This window comes from Protopterus annectens, chromosome 1.part0 (genome assembly GCF_019279795.1).
Source record: "Protopterus annectens isolate FY-2018-M chromosome 1.part0, PAN1.0, whole genome shotgun sequence".
Classification (NCBI taxonomy): domain Eukaryota; kingdom Metazoa; phylum Chordata; order Ceratodontiformes; family Protopteridae; genus Protopterus; species Protopterus annectens.
Genome location: NC_056725.1, coordinates 834,930,534 through 834,953,475, shown reverse-complemented (window position 1 = coordinate 834,953,475; position 22,942 = coordinate 834,930,534). Strand labels below are relative to the sequence as shown.

The window sequence follows — 22,942 nt, the reverse complement described above, 5'->3', positions numbered from 1 at the left end:
GGCACAGATCGATTCGGCTCCGTCCTCGGGGTCGATGCCCTCGGTCCCCGTCTCGGGGATCCCTCCGCCTTCTTCGGAACCGAGGGATCCCTCGACTCGGGACCCGGGGGCCTTCGACCTTATGAGGAAGGTGTTGTCGACTCAGACAACCACTTCAGCAGAGACAGCCTCTCCTTCCCATAAAGGCCCGTTATCCTCCTCTGCACCCACGGCTACTTCAAAGCGTCGAGCACCAGTGTCTCAGCCGCTCCCAGAGGGAGCCCCTTCTTCCTCGGAGGCTTCATCGGATGCCGCCCCCCAAGGAAGTTCTGAGGAAAAGATTGTGTAAGAGGAGACACTTGGATTCTCCACAAGAATCCTTAACATCGGACACTGACTTGGATGAGTCAGAAGGGTCCCCAAAATCACCCTCGGAGGATGTCTCCTTTTCTGACATCCTGGAGATCCTGAAACAGAGAGGTGATTGTCAGGCCCTACCCCCTTCTGAGGATGAGTCAGTCTTGCTGAAGGCATTCGGTGCTCGCCCTTCTTCCTCCTGGGTCACTCCGCCCTTCGATGAGTTGATGGATTTGATTGCTCGAAGGGCGTGGGAGACACCTGACACAGTGGAGCCAGTCCCTAGAAAGCCTAATAAATATATTACGGCCCCGCAAGACAAGGCATATCTCACAAAGGGAGTTCCAGTGGACGCTATGGTGGTGGCAGCTGCCACTAAAAAGGAGATGTCTGAATCTTCCTCATCTGTCCATCCGCCTAACAGAGATTCTAGGACTATGGACAGGTATGGGAAGCACATTTTTAGTTCAGCGGCTTTTTCCATGCGATCGCTGAACTATTTGACACATTTTACACGTTTACAGAGGGATCTAGTCAAAGAGTTGGGAGATACCCTCTAGGGTACTACAGATGCTGCTGTTGCGGAAAAAGTTACAGCACAGCTCAATACCCTTACATCAATTTTGAACTCGTCCATGAGGCTCATCTCCTATGCAGCCGAAGGGTCGAGTAGGGCTGCGGCTTCAGCGATTGCTCTTCGTAGACAATCCTGGATGCGCTTATGTTCCTTTGCGGAAGCCTTCAAGTCTTCCTTTACTAACGCCCCATTTGATGGTGCCACTCTCTTTGGCCCCAAAGTAAAGGAGACCCTTACCCGGTGTGAGCAGGAGGGAAAGACTCTGTCTGCTGTCGGAGTCCGTTTTTCCACCCCATCCAGACCATACCCCAAAGGGCAACGAGGTGGAAAAATGTGGTTTCGAAAACCCCAAGGCTCTTTCCCAGGCACACAGGGTGATGCCCCCTCCAGAGGCAGAGGGGGGGGCAGAAGTGGAAGACATCGCCCTGGCGGCAGAGGGGGTCCGCAAAACCAAGGTGACAGGGATACACTCACTGGGAAGCCTTTCCAGCACTCCTGAGAGGAGGCCCGACTGTCCTGCTCTGGAGGCAGTCGGGGGTCGCTTAGCTTTCTACCCTCAGGCCTGGCAAAGTCTTACCTCAGACGAATGGGTAAAAAGCATTATTACCAGAGGTTACAGAATTCCATTTCTATTTCCCCCATTACCGCAAAAAAAGACTGCCAGATGTACCGCCCCATCTGCGAGATCCTGCAGCTATAGAAATTTCAAAGCTGCTAGAAAAAAGAGTCATCCAACCAGTCCCGGACCAAAGAGGATTCGAACTTACTCAAGGTTCTTTTAGTTCCAAAAGACAGGGGACTGGAGGCCAATTCTGGACCTAAGCAAGCTCAATACCTTCGTCAAGAAAGAAAAGTTCCGGATGGTCACGCTTCAATCGATCCTTCCATTTTTACAGAAGGACGACTGGATGTGCTCAATAGATCTCAAGGACGTGTACTACCACATCAAAATGGCCAGAGCGTCCAGGGATCACTTGCGCTTCCGGCTGGGAGCCAGTCACTTTCAGTTTCGGGCCCTGCCCTTTGGTCTAACCTCAGCCCCCAGGGTTTTCACCAAATGCATGGCAGTGGTAGCATCTCACTTGAGACGCCTAGGATTACAGGTGTTTCCGTATCTGGACGACTGGCTCCTTACTGCCACCACCGAGCGTCGACTGATTCAGGCCAGGGATTACACACTAGAAATAGAAGTTATGTCCTTACCATAACGTTCCATGTGGAGTGTTCATCTCGCCTTTGTTCTTACACCTGGGTTCGGAGCCGATCCTCGGCTCCGTATCGGCCGCTTGCAAGCTCTGCATCGAGAAGAAGCTCGAGACAACCTAATACCCACAATCCCCCTCTGCCTTTACCTCAGATCTAGTTTGCAAGCAAACCAGCAGTCAGAGAGAGAACACACTCATGCCAAAAATTACATAGAAGCAAGAACACTTATATCTATATCTATATATATATATATATATATATATATATATATATATATACATGTACATCATATATACAACAATTGCAAATGCAGAAGCAGAATAACCCAGACCAGGCACCAAACTGAACGTTCTTCCTGAGGGTGGGAGGGTGGGAATGTAAGAAAAGGCGAGATGAACACTCCACATGGAACGTTATGGTAAGGACATAACTTCTATATGTGAGAGTGTTCGATCTCGCCATTTGTTCTTACACCTGGGTAGCGTCCCTAGCTCCATGTTCCTGAGGAACTCAAGAGAGGACGTTCTTGAGCACAGTGGAACCAAAGGTTGCCCTGTCCCTAGAAACCCTGTCAACTTTGTAATGAGAGATGAATGTATGTGGTTTAGACCAAGTAGCAGCTGCACAAATAGTGTCTAATGGTAGGCGAGCTGCATGAGCCAGGGATGTAGACACTGATCTTGTAGAATGTCCTTTGGGTTTGGCAGATAAGGCTTGATTTGAAGAATCATAAACATAGGTAATACAATCAGTTAACCATTTGGAAAGAGTTCGTTTAGTAACCGCTACACCTTTCCTGCTATCAGCAAAGGCTACAAAAAGTTGATCAGATTTCCTGTGATCTTTTGTTCTATCCAAGTAAAATCTAAGTTGTCTGTGGACATCCAACTTGTGTAACATATACTCCAATTTACTGGAGTGATTTTTGAAAAAGGTGGGTAATTCAATGGATTGATTAATGTTATTAATAGAGCAAACTTTGGGGAGAAAGGATGGATTAGTGCGAAGAGATACTCTGTCAGAGTGAAAGATCAAATAAGGGTGTTTAATGGAAAGAGCCTGAAGCTCAGATACTCGCCTAGCGGATGTAACGGCTACCAAGAAGAGGGTCTTCCACGACAAATACTTCAATGGACAAGAGGAGGCTGGCTCAAATGGGGAAAACATCAATTTAGATAATAAAAGGTTTAGATTCCAAGGGGATGTAGGAGATCTAACTGGCGATCTAATATGGAAAGACCCTTTTAAGAAGGCCTTACAAAGTCTGTGGGCCATAACAGGGGCCCCACATTCTTCCACATGAAAGTTGGAGATGGCAGCCAATTGCACTTTTAAAGTGGCAGGAGAAGCTCCTTGGTGGAACAATTCTGTTAAAAACTCCAAGATTTTGTTTAAAGGAGCTATGACAGGGTCCAATTGCTGTGTATTTTCCCAGAATACAAAGCGTTTCCATTTACTAGTGTAGGTCTTTATAGTGGAAGCTTTATGAGAAGCCACTAGTATATTCTGAACTGCAGGTGAAAGAAGATCAGACCTGGCTAAGTAGGGAAGCGGAGCAGCCAAGCTGCTAGATGGAGAGACAGGAGCGAGGGGTGGGGAGCCCCTGACGAGTGAGTCAGTAGATCTGGCTCTGGGTCCAGGATCCAGGGTCCCCGAATGCGATGTGCCAGAAGAAAGGGGAACCAAATTTGACGAGGCCAGAATGGGGCAATGAGGATGATCGTCCTCTGCAGGTTGTTGGCTTTCTGCAGAAACTTTGCAATCAGGGGAAAAGGAGGAAAAGCGTACAGGAGACCCGGGGGCCAATCGTGAACTAGCGCGTCCCTGGGGACTTCCCTGGAGGGTAATAGGGCAAAGTAGCTCCTGCATTTGGCGTTCATTGGAGGCATAAACAGATCGCAGGAAGGCTGGCCCCACTTGCGAAAAATCTTCTTCGCAACTGACTGTTTTAGGGACCACTCGTGCGGCAACAGGATTGCTCTGCTCAGCCTGTCGGCTATGACGTTGGATGACCCCGGGATGTGCGTTGCTATCAGAAAGCGACCTGTGGACTCCGCCCATTGCCAGATTCTCATGGCCTCTCTGCATAGCTGATAGGACTTGGTTCCCCCTTGCTTGTTTATGTACCAGACTACAGACATGTTGTCCGTCTGAACTGCAATAGTCCCTAGAGGAAGAAGGGGAGCAAAGTGCTGCAACGCTAGAAACACTGCCCTCAACTCCAGAACATTGATGTGCAGATTGTACTCTAAATTGGTCCATTCGCCTTGAACTGTCTGTCCCTGAAAGATGCCCCCCCACCCAATCAGGGAAACGTCCGTGGTCACCGTAGCTGTCGGCGTGGGTAGCACAAATGGTCTTCCTCTGGAAAGGTTGCAAGTCTGAAGCCACCAGGCTAGGTGTGATTTGCATGTGTTTGTGATCAGAATTTCGTGTGTCAGAGGTAGCTGTTGGAACGACCATTGTGCAAACAGTAGCCATTGTAGAACTCTCATGTGCAGTCTTCCCAATGGTATCGCAATGAGAGAAGCTGCCATGAGGCCCAAAACCTTTAGTACCAGTTTTGCTGGGGATTTTCTGGATGACAGAAGAAGAGATATGTGGCTTTGTAGCGAAGCTATCCTTTCTGGAGGAAGTCTTAGAATTAACTGATGCGTATCCAATTCCACTCCTATGAATAAGATACGCTGTGATGGCTGTAGTAAAGATTTTTCGAAATTTACGGAAATTCCGAGGTGAACACAAAATTGTAGAGTGTAATCCCTGGCCTGTATCAGTTGACGCTGGGTGGTGGCAGAAAGGAGCCAGTCGTCCAGATACGGAAACACCTGGAATCCTAGGCGTCTCAGGTGAGACGCTACGACTGCCATGCATTTGGTGAAAACCCTGGGGGCTGAGGTCAGACCAAAGGGCAGGGCTCGAAACTGAAAGTGACTGGCTCCCAGCCGGAAGCGCAAATGATCTCTGGACACCCTGGCCATTTTGATGTGGTAGTATGCGTCCTTCAGATCTATTGAGCACATCCAGTCGTCCTTCTGTAAGAATGGAAGGATCGATTGAAGCGTGACCATTCGGAACTTTTCTTTCTTGACGAAGGTGTTGAGGTTGCTTAGGTCCAGAATGGGCCTCCAGTCCCCTGTCTTCTTTGGAACTAAAAAGAACCTTGAGTAAGTTCCGAATCCTCTTTGGTCCGCTGGACTGGTTGGATGACTCTTTTTCTAGCAGCTTTGAAATTTCTATAGCTGCTGGTTCTCGCAGATGGGGCGGCACATCTGGGAGTCTTCTCTTTGGAATGGGGTTGGATAGAAATGGTATTCTGTAACCTCTGGTAACAACGCTTTTTACCCAGTTGTCTGTAGTAATGTTTTGCCAGGCCTGAGGGTATAAAGCTAAGCGACCCCCGACTGCCTCCAGAGCAGGACAGTTGGGCCTCCTCTCAGGAGTGCTGGAAAGGTTTTCCAGGGGGGGGGGTATCCCTGTCACCTTGATTTTTGGGACCCCTCTGCCGCCAGGGCGGCATCTTCCACCTCTGCCTCCTCCTTTGCCTCTAGAGGGGGCATCACCCTGTGTGCCTGGGAAAGAACCTTGGGGTTTTCGAAACCACATTTTCCCACCGCGTTGCCCTTTGGGGTACGGTCCGGATGGGGTGGAAAAACGGACTCCGACAGCAGACAGAGTCTTTCCCTCCTGCTCACACCGGGTAAGGGTCTCCTTTACTTTGGGGCCAAAGAGAGTGGCACCGTCAAATGGGGCGTTAGTAAAGGAAGACTTGAAGGCTTCCGCAAATGAATATAAGCGCATCCAGGATTGTCTACGAAGAGCAATCGCTGAAGCTGCTGCCCTACTCGAACCTTCGGCTGCGTATGAGATCAGCCTCATGGACGAGTTTACAATGGATGTAAGGGTATTGAGTTGTGCTGTAACTTTCTCCGAGACAGCAGCATCTGTAGTACCCTGGAGGGTATCTCCCAACTCTTTGATTAGATCCCTCTGTAGTCATGTGAAGTGGGTCAAATAGTTCAGGGATCGCATAGAAAAGCCGCTGAACTAAAAATGCGCTTCCCGTACCTGTCCATAGTCCTAGAATCTTTGTTAGGGGGATGGACAGATGAGGAAGATTCCGACATCTCCTTTTTCGTGGCCGCTGCCACCACCATAGCGTCCACTGGAACTCCTTTTGTCAGATAAGCCTTGTTTTGGGGTGCAGTAATATATTTATTAGGCTTCCTAGGGACTGGCTCCACCGTGTCAGGAGCCTCCCATGCCCTTCGAGCAATCAGCTCCATTAACTCATCGAAGGGCGGAGTGACCCAGGAGGAGGAAGGGCGAGCACCAAATGCCTTCAGCAAGACTGACTCATCCTCAGAAGGGGGGAGGGACTGCCAGTCACCTCTCTGCATTAGGATCTCCAAGATGTCAGAAAAGGAGACATCTTCTGAAGGTGACTTTGGGGACCCTTCTGACTCATCCAAGTCAGTATCGGATGTCAAAGATTCTTGTGGAGAATCTAAGTGTCTCCTCTTACACAATCTTTTCCTAGGGACTTCTTCGGGGGGAGCATCCGAAGAAGCCTCCGCGGAAGAGGGGGCACCCTCCAGGGGTGGCTGAGACACAGGTTCTCGACGCTTAGCTGTAGCCGTGGGTGCAGAGGAGGATAACGGACCTTTATGGGGAGGAGAAGCTGTATCTGCTGATGTGGTTGTCTGAGTAGACAACACCTTCCTCATGAGATCGAAGGCCCCCGGGTCCCAAGTCGAGGTATCTCCCGGTTCCGAAGAAATGGGAAGAATCCCCGAAACAGGCACCGAAGGCATCGACCCCGAGGACGGAACCGAGTCGATCCGAGCAGAGGCCCCGAGAGGGAGCGTCGGAACCGAAATATCGGTCCGACTCTCGGTCCCGGAACCCAGGATGGATCTTCAGCTCCGAGACTCCGGTACCGGATCCGACGGAGTCGAGGTGAACGGAGCCGACCGAGAAAAGGACGGTTTTGGCACAGAGGGCTCCACAATCAGCAGCTCACCTTCTTCCGGCTCCGAAGACTGGACAGGTCTCGGAGGAGGAACAGATGGAGACAGTGGAAGGCCTTCAAGTCTCGACACCAATTGAGAGGAGACCGAGATGAGTTTGGATAAGGCCATATTCTCCATTAACTTCTGCACCACGCGGTCTACATCAGTATCAGAGAGGGGCCTGGAAGAACGGATCGAAGGAATCGAAGACGGAGCCGACCTCAACAGTGTCGGGGGAGGGAGCTCCGTCACCGGTTCCAAGACTCGAGGCTCGGAAACTGACAACAGTTGAACACTCGGCCCCGAAGTCTGTGGAACCGGTGATCTAACTTTAGCTGAAGAGCTCGGAGCCGATGACCTGGGCTCCGACGTCTTCGATTCCTTCGAGGATTTGGATGCCTGGTCTGAAGCATCCAGAGCCTCTTGAAAAGTAGGTTTTAACAAACCCCTATCCATGAGTTTCCTGTGCCTATCTGTCATGACCCTCCCACTGAAAGAATGACAAATTGAGCAGTCTTCTTGCAGATGGAGAGGGCCAAGACAATAGACGCAGGAACTATGATTGTCAGTAACTGACATCTTTTGCCCACATTGGCAACGCTTGAAACCAGATTTAGCCTTTTCAGACATCTTACACTTAATATGGTTAGAAAGTGAAAAGTCAAGTCCAGTAATAAAGTCAAGTCCGGTGAAATTGTCGAATCCAGTAAAAGGAGAAATGTCAATCCGGTAGTCAATCCAATAGGGGTGGTAGGCCCCGAGGGAAACTCTAATAAGTTTAAATAAACTTAGACGGAACCGAGAATTCCTCAACCTTACCACCCACACACACACACTATGTCACTAAACAAACTTTTTAGAATAAAAGTACTCTGAAACAACAACAATAAAATCTTAAATCTTATCTTTAGGTGCTCGAGCTCGACCCAGTGATGCGAACGCTGCAGCGGCAAACTAGATCTGAGGTAAAGGCAGAGGGGGATTGTGGGTATTAGGTTGTCTCGAGCTTCTTCTCGATGCAGAGCTTGCAAGCGGCCGACACGGAGCCGAGGATCGGCTCCGAACCCAGGTGTAAGAACAAACGGCGAGATCGAACACTCTCACATCTTTGTGTTCATCTCGGAATTTCCATAAATTTTGAAAAATCTGCATTACAGCCATCTCAGCATATGTCATTCATAGGAGCAGATTTGGATACTCGTTGCTTGATTCTAAGGCTTCCCTCAGAAAGAATAGCCTCTCTACAAAATCACATATCTCTTCTCCTGTTGTCCAAGAAATCCCCGGCCAAACTGGTTCTGAAAGTTTTGGGTCTCATGGCAGCTTCCCTCATTGCGATACCCTTGGGAAGACTGCACATGAGAGTTCTTCAATGGCTGCTATTCGCACAATGGTCGTACCAACAGTTACTGCTGACACACGAAATTCACATCACAAACATCTGCAAATCGCACCTGTCTTGGTGGCTTCAGAATTGCAATCTCTCCGGCGGCCGACCGTTTGTGCTACCCACTCCGACAGCTACGGTGACCACGGACGCTTCCCTGATAGGGTGGGGGGGCATCTTTCAGGGACAGACAGTCCAAGGAGAATAGACCAATCTAGAGTACAACCTGCACATCAATGTTCTGGAGATGAGGGCAGTGTTTCTAGCGTTGCAACACTTTTCTCCCCTTCTACCTCTAGGGACCATTGCAGTTCAAACGGACAACATGTCCGTAGTCTGGTACATAAACAAGCAAGGAGGAACCAAATCTTACCAGTTATGCAATGAGGCCATGAGAATTTGGCAATGGGCAGAGTCCACGGGTCGCTTTCTGATAGCAACGCACATCCCGGGGTTATCCAACGTCATAGCGGACAGGTTGAGCAGAGCCATCCTGTTACCTCACGAGTGGTCCCTCAAACAAACAATTGCGGACATGATATTCCGCAAGTGGGGCCAGCCTTGCTGTGATCTGTTTGCGTCTCCAATGAACGCCAAATGCAAAAGCTACTTCGCCCTATTGCCCCCGCCAGGGGAAGTCCCCAGGGACGCTCTGATACACAATTGGCCCCCGGGTCTCCTGTACGCCTTCCCTCCTATACCTCTGATTCCAAGATTTCTGCAGAAAGCCAAGAACCTGGAGAGGACTGTAATTCTCATTGCCCCATTCTGGCCTCGTCAAATTTGGTTTCCCTTTCTTCAAGCACACCAAATACGGGAACCCTGGATCCTGGACCTGGAGCCGGATCTACTGACCCACTCGTCAGGGGCTCCCCACCCATCGTTCCTGTCCCTCAGACTAGCAGCTTGGCTGCTCCGCTTCCCTTCTTAGCCAGGTCTGATCTTCTTTCTCCTGCGGTTCAAAACATTCTAGTAGCTTCTCATAAAGCTTCCACTACAAAGATTTACACTAGTAAGTGGAAGCGTTTTGTATACTGGGCAACTACGCAACATTTGGATCCCTTAATAGCCCCACTAAACAAAGTCTTAGAGTTTCTATCCATACTATTTCACCAAGGAGCTTCTCCTGCCACCTTGAGGGTTCAATTGGCTGCCATTTCAAACTTTCATGTAGGAGAAAATGGAGCGCCTATTATGGCTCATAGGCTTTGTAAGGCTTTTCTAAAGGGGTCTTTTCATATTAGGCCACCAGTCAGGTTCCCTATAGCACCATGGAATCTGAACCTCCTGTTATCACAACTAATGCTACCACCCTTTGAACCAGCCTCTTCCTGTTCTTTGAAGTTCTTGTCATGGAAAACCCTCTTTCTAGTAGCTATCACTTCAGCCAGACGAGTATCAGAACTTCAAGCTCTTTCCATTAAATATCCATATTTGATCTTTCACCCTGATAGGGTATCCCTTCGCACCAACCCGTCCTTTCTTCCCAAGGTTTGTTCAATCAATAACATTAATCAGTCCATTGAGCTCCCCACATTTTTCAAGAACCATTCCAATAAGCTGGAATATATGTTACACAAGTTGGATGTTCATAGACAACTCAGATTCTACTTGGATAGAACAAAGGATCACAGAAAAGCAGATCAACTCTTTATAGCCTTTGCGGACAGCAGAAAGGGCATGGCAGTGACAAAGCGTACCCTTTCCAAATGGCTATCTGATTGTATTACTTTTGTTTATACTGCTACTGAGCAGAGTTTACTCGTCAAACCGAAAGGACATTCTACTAGATCAATATCTACATCCCTGGCTCATGCGGCCCACCTACCTTTGGACACTATTTGTGCGGCCGCCACTTGGTCTAAACCACATACGTTCATCACTCATTATAAAGTGGATAAGGTTTCCAGGGACAGGGCAACTTTGGTTCCACTGTGCTCAGGAACGTTCTTCCGTGAGTCTTTCAGGGTCACGGAGCTAGGGACGCTACCCATGTGTAAGAACAAACGGCGAGATTGAACACTCTCACATATAGAAGTTATGTCCTTACCATAACGTTCCATGTGGAGTGTTCATCTCGCCTTTGTTCTTACACTCCCACCCTCCCACCTTCAAGTCAGGAAGAACGTCCAGTTTAGATGTCTGGTTTGGTTCTTCCGCTTCTGATTCTCTCAGCTGTTACTGCTGTTTTCAGCTACGCCTTAGTATGTATGTTGTATGTTTCATTCCCGTTGGAATCTGGTATTGTTTGCAAACTAGATCTGAGGTAAAGGCAGAGGGAATTGTGGGAGACAGGTTGGTCTCGAGCTTCTTCTCGATGCAGAGCTTTGCCAAGCGGCCGACTCGGAGCCGAGGATCGGCTCCGAACCCATGTGTAACAACAAAGGCGAGATGAACACTCCACATGGAACGTTATGGTAAGGACATAACTTCTATTTTTCTTCAGCGGCCTTTACTCTTAGGTCACTGAATTATTTGTCCCACTTTACGCGCCTTCAGAGGGATCTCCTAAAGGAGTTGGGAGATACCCTACAGGATCCTACAGCTGAAGGAGCTGTGGGCAAGGTGGCTTTCTAGCTTGCAAACTTGACTTCTGTAGTTAACTCCTCCATGCGGCTGATCCCTTATGCAGCAGATGGAGCGAGTAGGGCAGCAGGCACAGGAGTTGCCTTGCATATTCACTCCTGGATGCGCCTTTGTTAATTTGCAGAGCCCTTCAGGTCCTCCTTTACCAACACCCCCTTTGAGGGCTTGTCGCTGTTCAGGCCTCAGGTAAAAGAGACTGTTACCAGGTGTGAACGGGATGGCAAAACTCTCTCTGCCATGGGAATACATTTTTCTGCTCCCTCTAGACCTTACCCTGAGGGTCAGAAGAGCAGGAAGATGCCGTACCAGAAATCTCAGGGAGTTTCGCCTGGCACACATGGAGAATTTTCCCCCAGGGCAGAGGGGGAAATAATAACGGGAGACGCCGATCTCGCAGTAGGGGGAGTCCACAGAATCAGACCGACAAAGATACCTTCTCTGGCAGGCCCTTCCAGCGCTCCTGAAAGGAGGCCTGACTGTCCGCCTCTGGAGGCAGTCGGGGGCAGATTATCCTTGTACCCAAAAGCCTGGCAAACAATCATGGAAGATACATGAGTACTGTCAACAATATCTAGGGGTTACAAAATTCACTTCTCCCAATCACCCCTTACAAGAAAACAAGACTCAAGTCCCAGATGTTCCACCCAGTCTTCGGGATCAAGCAAACCTAGAAGTTCAAAGGTTGCTAGAAAAAAGAGCCATCCAAGAAGTCCCTGCAGACCGAATCGAATCCGGCACTTACTCAAGGTTCTTTTTAGTTCCAAAAAAGACAGGGGACTGGAGGCCTATTTTGGATCTCAGCAAACTCAACAAATCAGTCAAGAAAACAAAGTTCTGGATGGTAACACTGCAGTCCATTCTTCTCTTTTTGGATCAGGACAATAAGATGTGCTCTATCGATCTCCAGGATGCATACTACCATATAAAAATGGACTGGCGATCCAGGAGGCATCTATGCTTCCGGCTGGGAGCCAGTCATTACCAGTTCAGAGCTCTGCCCTGTGGTCTCACCACAGCCCCCAGGGTGTTCACCAAATGCATGGCAGTAGTCACGGCTCACTTGAGGCATCTAGGTTCCGGGTGTTTCCATATCTAGACGAATGGCTTATCACTGCCACCACCAAGCATCAACTGATCAAGGCACGGGACTCCACTATTCACACTTGTACACAACTAGGCATCACTGTAAATTACAAAAAGTCTGCCTTGTTACCTTATCAGTATATTCCATTTATAAGGGCAGATTTAGACACAAGGACCATGACAGCAAAACTGCCTCATGAAAGGGTGTTAACCATTCTTCGTCAAGTTTCAATCCTCATGGCAAAAAAAGAGAATCCAGACAAGATGGTCTTGGGTTCGATGGCTGCAGCAATTACTCTGATCCCTATGGCATGCTTCCACATGAGAATTCTGCAGTGGCTCCTTTTTGCTGAATGGTCATTCCAGGATTTACCAAGGTCACATCAGATTTGGATCACAGAGCCTTGCAAGAAGAATTTAGCATGGTGGCTTCACTTCCCTCTGGTCTCAATGGGCAGACCATTTCTAACCCCCCAACCCATAGCCACAGTGACCACGGACGCTTCCCAGATAGGGTGGGGGGGCATTATCTGGCACAGACTCTTCAAGGGACTTGGCAGGAACACAAGTACCACTTGCACATCAGTGTCCTAGAGATGAGAGTGGTGCTTCTGGCGCTGCAAGCACTTCAAGACTCTCTACCTACAGGGACTATAGCAATTCAGACAGACAATATGTCGGTAGTATGGTACATCAACAAACAGGGCAGAACCAGGTCTTATCCCTTGTGTCGAGAGGCTCTATGAGTATGGCAATGGGCGATGTCTTCCCACCGCTTTCTGGTTGCAACGCACATCCCAGGGAAATCCAGCATGATAGCGGACAAGCTCAGCAGGGCTATTCTGATGCCTCACAAGTGGTCCCTGAAACAGGAAGTTGGAGAATTGAATTTTTTCAAATGGGGCCAGCAATGCTGCAATCTTTTTGCAACCCCCCTCAACAACAAATGCAGCAGCTACTTTGCCCTAGTCCCACCACTGGGACAGTCACCCAGGGACGCACTTGTTCACAATTGGCCCCAGGAACTGCTTTATGCCTTTTCACCATTCCCCCTGATCCCAAAGGTTCTTCAGAAGGCACAGTCGTTGGGTTGCAAGTTAATCCTCGTTGCTCCTTACTGGCCTCGTCAGATATGGTTCCCATTCCTTTGGCCTCATCTGCAAGGGGAGTCTTGGATACTGGACCCAGTTCCAGATCTCCTGATGCATCAGTCGGGTGCTCTCCACCTGTCCGTCCATACTCTCAAGCTGACAGCTTGGTTTCTCCACTTCCGGTCTTAACCAGGCTTCCCAATGTTTCCCCGGCAGTTCAACACATTTTGATTTCATCCCATAAACCCACTACATGAAAACTTTATGCTAGTAAATGGAAGAGATTCTCTTGTTGGACAAAAAAGAACGACATTGATCCCTTAATGCACCCATTTCAAAGATTCTCGAATTTCTTGCTGACCTTTGAACGGGGAGCAGTGACAGGTACTATCCGGGTTCAGCTGGCTGCCATTTCTGATTTCCATGTGGGAGAAATGGGATCTAACATCATGTCCCATAGGGTATGTAGAGCATTCCTAAGAGGTACTACCCTCTTAAGACCTCCAATAAGAGAACCTCTCACCCCCGGGACTTAAATTTAGTTTTAGAGACTCTCATTCTTCTCCTCTTTTAGCCAGCTACTTCTTGTCCATTGAAATGTTTGACATGGAAGACTCTTTTCTTAACCACCAGTACCTCAGCTAGGAGGGTTTCAGAATTACAGGCCTTATCTATTCGTCCCCCGTACTTGATTTTCCACAAATATAGAGTTTCTCTCAGAACCAATCCCTCCTTCTTACCCAGGATGTGTTCAGAGCACAATTTGAATCAATCCATAGAGCTTCCTGTATTCTTTCCCAGTCATGGCAACAAGGCAGAGTATAAGCTCCATCAATTGGATGTTCATAGACAGTTACGTTTTTATTTACACAGGACTAAGGATTTTAGGAAATTCGACCAATTGTTCATATCCTTTGCAGAGAATAAGAAATGTTGTTCAGTCTCAAAAGGGACCTTATCTAAGTGGCTTTCAAACACTATTGTCTACATATACGATTTGCAGAACAAACAACTTACAGGAAAAATTAAAGGACACTCAACTAGGGCCTTGGCTACCTCTGTTACTTTTCAAGCCAAACTGCCTTTAGATTTAATCTGTGCAGCAGCTACATGGGCTAATCCTCATACTTTTATCTCTCATTACAAAGTAGATGTGGCCTCCCAGAACAGGGCATCCTTTGGTTCCACTGTCCTGAAGAGTTTTTTCCAGTGAGCCACCCAAGAAACAGGTGCTGGGAACACTGTCCCAACCAGTAAGAATGAAGGCGAGATAGGGACAACATAACATAAAGAGGTTATGTACTCACCATAACGTTCCATGTTTGTTTTCCTTCATCTCTCCATCCTTCTTGCATCCCACCCTCCTTCCCCTTGCTGGAGGATCCAGAGGAGTTCCTCTTTTTTTTTGGCTACACTGGCTGAGTTCCCTTTTACTTATCAGTTGGTTAGACCTAGTCTTTCCTTCCTTTCTCTTTGCTGAGTATTATACCCTTATATGCAGGTGTTCTCTTATATGTAGTAATTTTTTGACCTGTTTAGTTTGGTGGGTTATCACAAATGAGATCTGGGTAACTACTGCTAGGCATGTTGGGATAGGAGCTAGCCTTGAGCCTGTAAAAAGCTCTCGAGCTATAGTATACAGCCGAGTCAGAGCCGAGGATCGGCTCCGAACCCAACCAGCAAGAAGGAAGGTGGGATGAAGGATAACAAACATGGAACGCTATGGTGAGTACATAACTTCTTTTTATGTCGTGCTTTTGAAATAAATGTGCATCAGCACATTTAAGATTTTTAGAGAAAAAAAAAAGATTCTCACTCTTCCTCCTCAACTGCCCGTTCAATATACAGTAGTGATGCAACAAGAGAACAAAGCCTAATTTAAGCCAGCACTTTGTATTACCCATAACTTCCACATTGTAGAGATGTACTCAGGTCTTTAGGTGTCAGCTGTTTTGCTGAGGTGTATGCACTAAGGCAGCCTGTTGTACTAAGGAGAAGCAAGAATGTTTGAAACACACTGCTTTGCTTTCCTCTCAATTTAACATTGTGGTTTCACTTTCTCTTGCTATAACAATAGTTAATTTCTATAGAACATTACTGACTAGCTTTGGGAAGGCAGTGTTGTCATATTGTTTCAGATCACGTGTCTGAAGTACAGAATATTTGACTGTTAAGTACTGCTGACTGTGGGTGAACATCATGACATGTGAGACACTTAGTTACTAAAATGTGTTGGGGGGGGGGTACATTTTATCACATTTGTCAAGTAGATATTTTGTTCTATTTTCTAGAATAAACAGCAGTTAGTATAGAGGATTAAGATTATGATTTGCAAACAAGTGTCATCTGAAGTCCTAGGTTTCATTTCTTCAACCTTTGCTTGCAAACTGTATGCCTGAGCAGTTCCTCACTTACCCAGATAGTATTCCTGGGTCACCTCTGATAATTGTGGAATTTTTACGTACTGAGCTTGCCTGATATCTATCTATCTATCTATCTATCTATCTATGAGCACAGCCGGATATTTAGCTATAAATTATGCTTTCAGTGTTTCATTTGGTAGATGAAGAGAAGGATGATATATGAAAAGGTATGTGACTCGAACTTACAGAAAAACAAACCATCAGTGAGTGATGGTGTGAATGCCTATGTGGTAAGCTGCTTTAAGTTTTTCAGAAAGTAGTACTTAACTGCCAGTTTGTGTACTATAGGGGTTTCAAGATTTCTGCATATTGTGTGAAAATGAAATGTGCAGAGAGAAGTAACTGTCACAGTAGCCAGATGAACATTCTGTGTATCTGAAGGGAGTAGAGATGCAGCAGTTTTACAGATTGTAAAATTTCTAGCTACACTCCTGTGCACATGCTTGCCCATGGTTTAAAATATTGTGTATATAACTGTTGGTATTGTCTGAAAAACAAATCACAGAGTGCCTAATGATTTTCTTGTATACAGTTAGCACAGCCACTTGCTTTATCTCATTCTGTCTCCTTTTTTGTCCACAAGTAATGAAGCTGGAAGTACCACAACTATTAAAAAGTAATACACAGTGAAATGTTTTAGACAAATATCTGGTTTGCTTGTTCAGGTTCTGTGTTCAACATAAGATTGACGACTAGTGTAGACACTGCTGAATTTTTGCTGCGCCTCTTCAATGTGACTCCCTACTTGTAACTCCACCCTACCCCACCCCCGTTCCCATTAAAATACTCAGCTTGCTAAACTGTCTTAACTGCAGTGTGAAGTCTTCCTTGTCTTTCTGGCAGAAGAATAGGGGAGTTTTTTGTTTGTTGTTTTGCTTTGCCTGTTTGTTTTTTTTTTGTGAAACTACTTTTGATTTGAAAAACATGGATTCACTTAAAACAATTTTGAAATTTTTAAATGATCAGAAGACAGCAATTGGCTACAGTGCTATGGCACTGCTGACTGTTGGTGGGGAACGACTGTTTTCTATTTTTGCCTTCAGATGTCCATGCAGTAGCCAAAATCTGGACTATGGGCTTGTCTTTCTCTGTGTTCCAGCTGTGGTTTTGCTGATTCTGAGCTTCTTCCTTGATAGCAGGACTTGGAAACTGTTTACAGGCTGTTGTCTCAATCCCAGAAAGCTGTGCCCTCAATGTCACTGCTTCCATTGTATTTATGTTTTGGTGAAAATCACAGCAAGTGCTTTGATAGCTCCTGTGATGTGGTTCTGTGTGGCCCTACTCAATGGGACGTTTTATGAGTGTGCTCTGAGTGGATTTGAGAATGATGCCTATAGAGCATACCTCTGTCAGAATAAGCCGCTGTCATGTAAAGCAGATGTTTACAGAGTTCCCTGTGGGAAAACAATGATGAATGCCTCTGATAGTGAGGATGTGCTTCTCATACTACGAGCACAATCTCAGGTAAGGCTGTATTCATTGTCTTAAGAAGTTTTATCACTCTGGTTTTGTTTCACTGTCTGTGGTAACACCATTACTTCATTGCCAAGTTAAAATGTACATAGGGTGTGTCTGTGTGCATCTGGTAATCTCAGCACTATACTTTTTTTCTGTAGCAGTCATCGTTGTATTTGTAAACAGACATTTTTCCCATCTTATTAAATGTGCTAACATAAATCAGATTCAGATTTTGAAGAGTAATTTTGTGTTACACTATCCATTAAAGACTAGTATTTTAAGTAAACAATGCACTGCTTTTCTTTTTTAGGACAGCTATTTTTTTCTTCCTTTTGCAAGTGTTTTCCCCACACTGTTCAGACTAAATAATAAGTATTTGCAATATTAGTAGTGATTTAACTGGACAAATATGAGCAGTATGTCAAAGTCTCTGATTCAGAAGACAGACAGATGAAACAACTTGTTTTGAATAATATCTTGAGCAAATGAATGTGTTTTATATATTTTTTTTTTTTTAGAAGACTTTCAGGTTCCACAGGTTTACAGTGGCTGGCTAGAACTGTCACGTGAAAAGAAAAATAGGTAGCGTCAATGAACAGTTTATAACAGTATTGATGTCAAAGCTATTCTTTGAAGACTATTAATTAAAGGTGCATACACACAAACTATGAAATGGATGGTCTTATTGATTCCTGTAACGTTAGTAAATTGGTCAAAGGGCATAAAGTATTAGAAAATACAGAGGACATTAATATTAAGTATAATATTGGAGGACTTTGTTGCTTTTGCTGAAGAACCAGGTTTTATTAATTTTTGTAATTATCATCCTGTCACTTCTTTACCTAACCATCTAAATCCAATTATCTCAAGCTCTGTCCTTTTCTTCTTTGTTTTACTTGCCTCCTATAGTGGCTGTTGCCCTGTAAGTATATACGGTATTGACTACACATTTTGAAACCCTGCTAATACTGTACACTGTAGCAAGGTCTTTAGTTACCCATTCCATAAAGTTTAGCCGTAATAAAGCAGAGAAAACACACTATAGTGCCCTATCTTTTTTTTTTTCAGGTGAAGAGCATCCACTTATTTCTGATTGCTGGATCATTTCATTCCTGCTTTGCTGTGGAATCACTGAATGCAGCACTTTGACTCTCTTTTTCACAAGGAAACACCCCTCCCCCAATTTGTGAATTGTGTTTTTGCTACCAGTGGAATTTATCCCTTACTTTGATGTTGTGTTCTGGTTAATACTGTCTGGATTTAATACAACTTCCTCCCAAATAACTTTTAAGCATATGAGTATAGACAGTTTGGGTTATGACAGAACTGCTAAGAGATCTTGTACAGGTTAGTTTTTTTTTGGTACTAAATATTCAGCCTAAACATGTTTACTGCTATTGCACAATCCTCTTCCATTTCTCCGTGAGTATTCTATACTTTTTTTCTTGACAGCAATATGTAAGCTTATTCCATCTTCATTTTACAATGTTGATTACAGCTCACGTAATATAATCATTTTTTCAGCAACACATTTAAAGCTTCACCTTCTCCTACAGTTTAACTCGACTCTTTTCTCCCTACATTATGGTGTATATTAGTAGGTAACAGAAACCTGTTTGTAATGCACTTTATAAAACTTTTCTTGCCTTGGAATCCAAAGGATGAGAAAGGCCAATCATTTTTTTAAACTTCTCACATAATTTGCAGAGAAATTTGTCTCCCCTGCATGACATACCACTGGCACAAAGAAATTTGTAGTTTACCCTTTCAGGTACTGTTAACAATCTTTTATGGGTAATTTAGTCCTGCTGATGTCAGGAGCTCAGCAGCTGCTGAAAAAAAAGACAGAGGTGTGAAACTGTTTTTCATTCTCACCACAATAGGACATAACTGCTTATTCAGGTCTTCTCCACAGGAAGTGAGACTTATTAACTAGGTGTACTGATTTATAATAAGGCCTTTTATGCTTTCTTTTGACATCTTTCCAAAGGAGGATACTTATTTGGTGCAGAGATCTTTGGAAAGAGACATTTTTCATTGAGTTTGAGTTGGAGTTGGTCCTTACACACATGGAGTTCATGAGCATTTTCTAGTCAACAAAAGGAAATGTAACAATTTAATGGCAACCATGATATACAGCTGAATTTACTTTAGTTTACATGTTCAATGTGCCCTGTCATTAAAACTATAGGAAAAGGAAGGGAAATCTTAATCTCTCATTCCACTGCTGGCACTGGGGAATGAATTACTTCCAAATCCCAGTAGCAGCTGTCCCTTATACATGAAACTGCAAGCATCCCTCAGAGCAGTTACAGTTTTAGGTTCATAGGTTAGTATTGGGCTAACTACCCTTGCGAGCCATTGTAAGCCTAGCCAATTATCCCTTCTGAGACCAACTGTGCACCTTGTGTTTGTAAGGCAAGCACCTTAACCATTAGGCCACCCTCCCACTACACCTTTGACACCTGAGGGAAAAGTGTGGGGGGAGGGAATGGTCAGTTCATCTTGGACTATAAAAAGATACTTTGAACAAAGGCCTGCAACTAAGCTTTTTTGGTTGCAGCTGTAAAACTCCTCCTTAGTATACTTTACTTTAAAACAAGCCCTGAGACGCACATAAATGAGGGCCATTCAGTAAAAGAAGTATTATTTACAGGACATAAATAAGATGATGGTGACTGTCAGTGCCATGGGAATACACCACTACTTCCTTATGTCTAGCATGACTTTTATAAACCAGACTTGAAATGGATAACAAACATTTTATAAGAAGTAGTCCGAGTGATTTTGAGGTGTTAAAAAAACAGTTCAGAAAACAAAGACGGAGTGCAAAAATAGATTTTTTTTTAGTTCTAAAGAGTTTTCCTTTAATTAATCTAGCATCAGACTGCTGTCTGGATTACTGCATAAATATATGTGGAAGTTTCTTTCCCAAAGGGAACTTGTCTGTCTAGCAATGGAACAGCACACGCTGATTATCAATCCTCAAAAGCCTGCAGAAAAGCACTCTCTTCTGCAGCAGGAACCCTCTGAAGGGCTTGGCACCAAGCCTGTGTTTTAGTTAACTCTGATCGAACTGACTAAAGGTTTGCATGAGTGGAGGATACTCTAAATGGTTTGTATGTGTGGAAGGTACCCTGGAAGCTGCTAACTATTTATGGAGGACATGCAGCAGGTGTTATTGGCAGCAAGAAAGCCTTCTACAAGAAAATCATATATTAGCAAATAGAAAAGGCTTTCTAGTTGGTACCAACAACATAACGAGCACCCTCCAAGGGCTAATTGTTCTCTGGTTTTACAATATTTGTGTGAGTTCTTATGACCTTTCGTATTCTTCTGTCAACGTTCACTTATTGGCCACCTCAGCATGTCTGCCCTTGCATCCTCCTCTTTCAAGGCAGTCTCATGTCAAATGTTCTAGAAAGGGGTTTTGCATAAGAGGCCTCCAAGTAAATTGCTGGCCCTCCTTGGGATCTTAATTTTGTGTTAGAAAAGCTAACACATGCTCCATTTTGAACCAGCTAATCTGGCTGACTTGAGGTTCTTTACATGGAAAACATTTTTATTGATTGCTTTGAATTCTGCAAGAAGTGGGCGGCCATGGTGGTGCAGTGGTTAGCATTGTCGCCTCACAGCAAGAGGTTCTCTGGTTCGATCCTCGGCTGGGGTGCCTTCTGTGCTAAGTCTGTATGTCCTCCCTGTGGTCGCGTGGGTTTCCACCGGGTGCTCCAGTTTCCTCCCACATCCCAAAGACATGCTGTAGGTGGATTGGACACTCCACACTGGCCCTAGGTGTGTGCATGCGTGCCTTCCGTGGAAGGTCGGGCGCCGGGCTGGCAACTCGACACTGTAAAACTCCACTGCCAATCATGAACGGACAGGTGATCCACTGTGGCGACCCCTAACCAGGAAAAGCCAAAAGAAGAAGAAGCTTTGAATTCTGCAAAAAGGGTATTTTGAGTTGCAGGCTCTTATGGTGAGTCAGCCTTATCTCATTTTCCATGGGAACAGGGTTTCTTTGAGAACTTATCCTCCTTTTGTGCTAAAGTTGTATCCAAGTTTACTTTAAGCCAAACTATCCATCCCTCTGTTTTCTTTCATGAATCTAAAAATGAGGGAGAAAGGATACTCCATACTTTGTATGCCCACAGGCAACACGGGTACTGTTGTGAAAAAACTTAATCTTTCATATCTTCAGATCAGTTGTTCATTTCTGCCGAAGGTAAGAAAAAGGGACAAATTGTGTCAAAACAGAGTATTTCAAATGATTGTCTAATGCTTTTACCTTTTTATACTCACCATAACAGACCTCTTCCAGGCATGATCAAGGCCCACTCTACAAGAGCCCTGACATTTTGGAAAGGTTTGGATTCTAGAAGTGTTCTCTAAGTTGTACCTGGTCATCTGTACAAACACTGTAAGCTTGATTCCATCTGTAAATCCAGATCAAGCTTTGATAGGACCATTCTCCAGGGCTCCTGGACTCTTCTCCTTCCACCTACCAAATGTAGTTGGCTAAAATAATAGGTTACTGCTGTAGGGATAACTATGAGGAATATAGTGCAGTTGTGCAAGTTGAACTTAACATCCATTGTTGTCTATTTTCTTCCAGTTCAATCTTTTGGTGATCTGATCTCAATGCCTTCTAAAGCTAAGGAACCAAGGCACTGACTCCTTCCGTATGTACAGTTCCCTCCTGTCCACTAAAGTACCTCCGATTTAATTTGCCACCTGAACTTTCAGACATGTGTTCCGAGGGCTGTGTACTTTCATGATAGGTGAAAGTCTTTTTCTGCATTTTTGTTAGCGTTTTCTCCTCCCTTTAGTCTTAAAAGTATAGTTGTGTTTGTTTTTGATATTGCTTAAGCAGTTATAAGATAGCTGATGGCATTGTTTAGTTCTTAGTATTAGAATCCTTTCACATATTTCAAATTCTTCCTTTCTTTAGAAGTAGTTTATAAATAGCTAGAGAAATATTTCGATAAGTAGCTTTACAATATTTCTTAGAGAAAGTTTGCACATTAATTTTGTTGTTGTGTTTATTAGCTTTTACTCTATTAGCCAACCCCATAAAATTCCACCTTAAGACCTGCACTCTTTATACATTTATTGTTTGGGCTCTCCCACCTAAAGGCAAATTGTGATATTTGTGCTTCCTTTGGGATTCGGACCATTCAATGTTGTAAAGAAAATCCTAAAAGGTTTACTTCCCTGTCATACAGGATCTTTGTCTTCTCAAACTTTTACATTTTTCCAACGATGCAGAGATTCCTGAGGGCACAAATACAACTGGGGCTTCTACCAGCACCGTCCCCCCTGGGGGACTACTTGTACAGGTCCAATTACCCTTTCACTTTTTTCTCCGGTACCAGTCCACCATTCAGATCCAGACCCCATGGGCCCAAACCCCCCACCCCCATGCACCTCCATCAGAGCCGACAGTTCAGAGACTTCGGCTTTATCAACATCCCTTACTCTCATGACTCAGATTCTTTTAGATTTAGATGAGTCTCTGAGGTTAAGCATCTGTGTCAAGGTGCCAGTGGTGGACTCGTAAGTTGTCGGAGCCATTTCTGTCTCGTGGGGCTTCAGCTTTCGATAGTTCTGGTCCAAGGTCAGCCTCAGAGCTGAATCTGATTGGGACTGGGATAGTTCTTGCATTCTCAGATGGTAGGGACATTCTTTCAGCTCCAGTCAAACCATCTGCTTTCAAGGATTTTGAACAGGTCTTGGCCAGACCAAGACACCAGGTGCTACCTTTGAGCTTGGATTCATCCCAACTG

At 45.2% G+C, this 22,942-nt stretch overlaps 1 protein-coding gene across 3 annotated transcripts in view; it reads left to right on the top strand.

Moving 5' to 3' along the window:
- The window catches only part of LOC122794945 (calcium homeostasis modulator protein 5-like), a 597,094-nt gene that overhangs the window by 453,803 nt on the left and 120,349 nt on the right, over positions 1-22,942 (top strand). Inside the window, exon 1 of one of the 3 annotated variants that reach the window (XM_044063548.1) lies at positions 16,494-17,165. The exons of the other annotated variants lie outside the window; for them this stretch is intronic. Coding sequence (XP_043919483.1) covers positions 16,626-17,165 — 540 coding nt within the window. The 5' untranslated portion in view covers positions 16,494-16,625. Of the gene's footprint in view, positions 1-16,493; positions 17,166-22,942 lie in introns of those variants that run through there. 3 annotated transcript variants of the gene reach the window in all.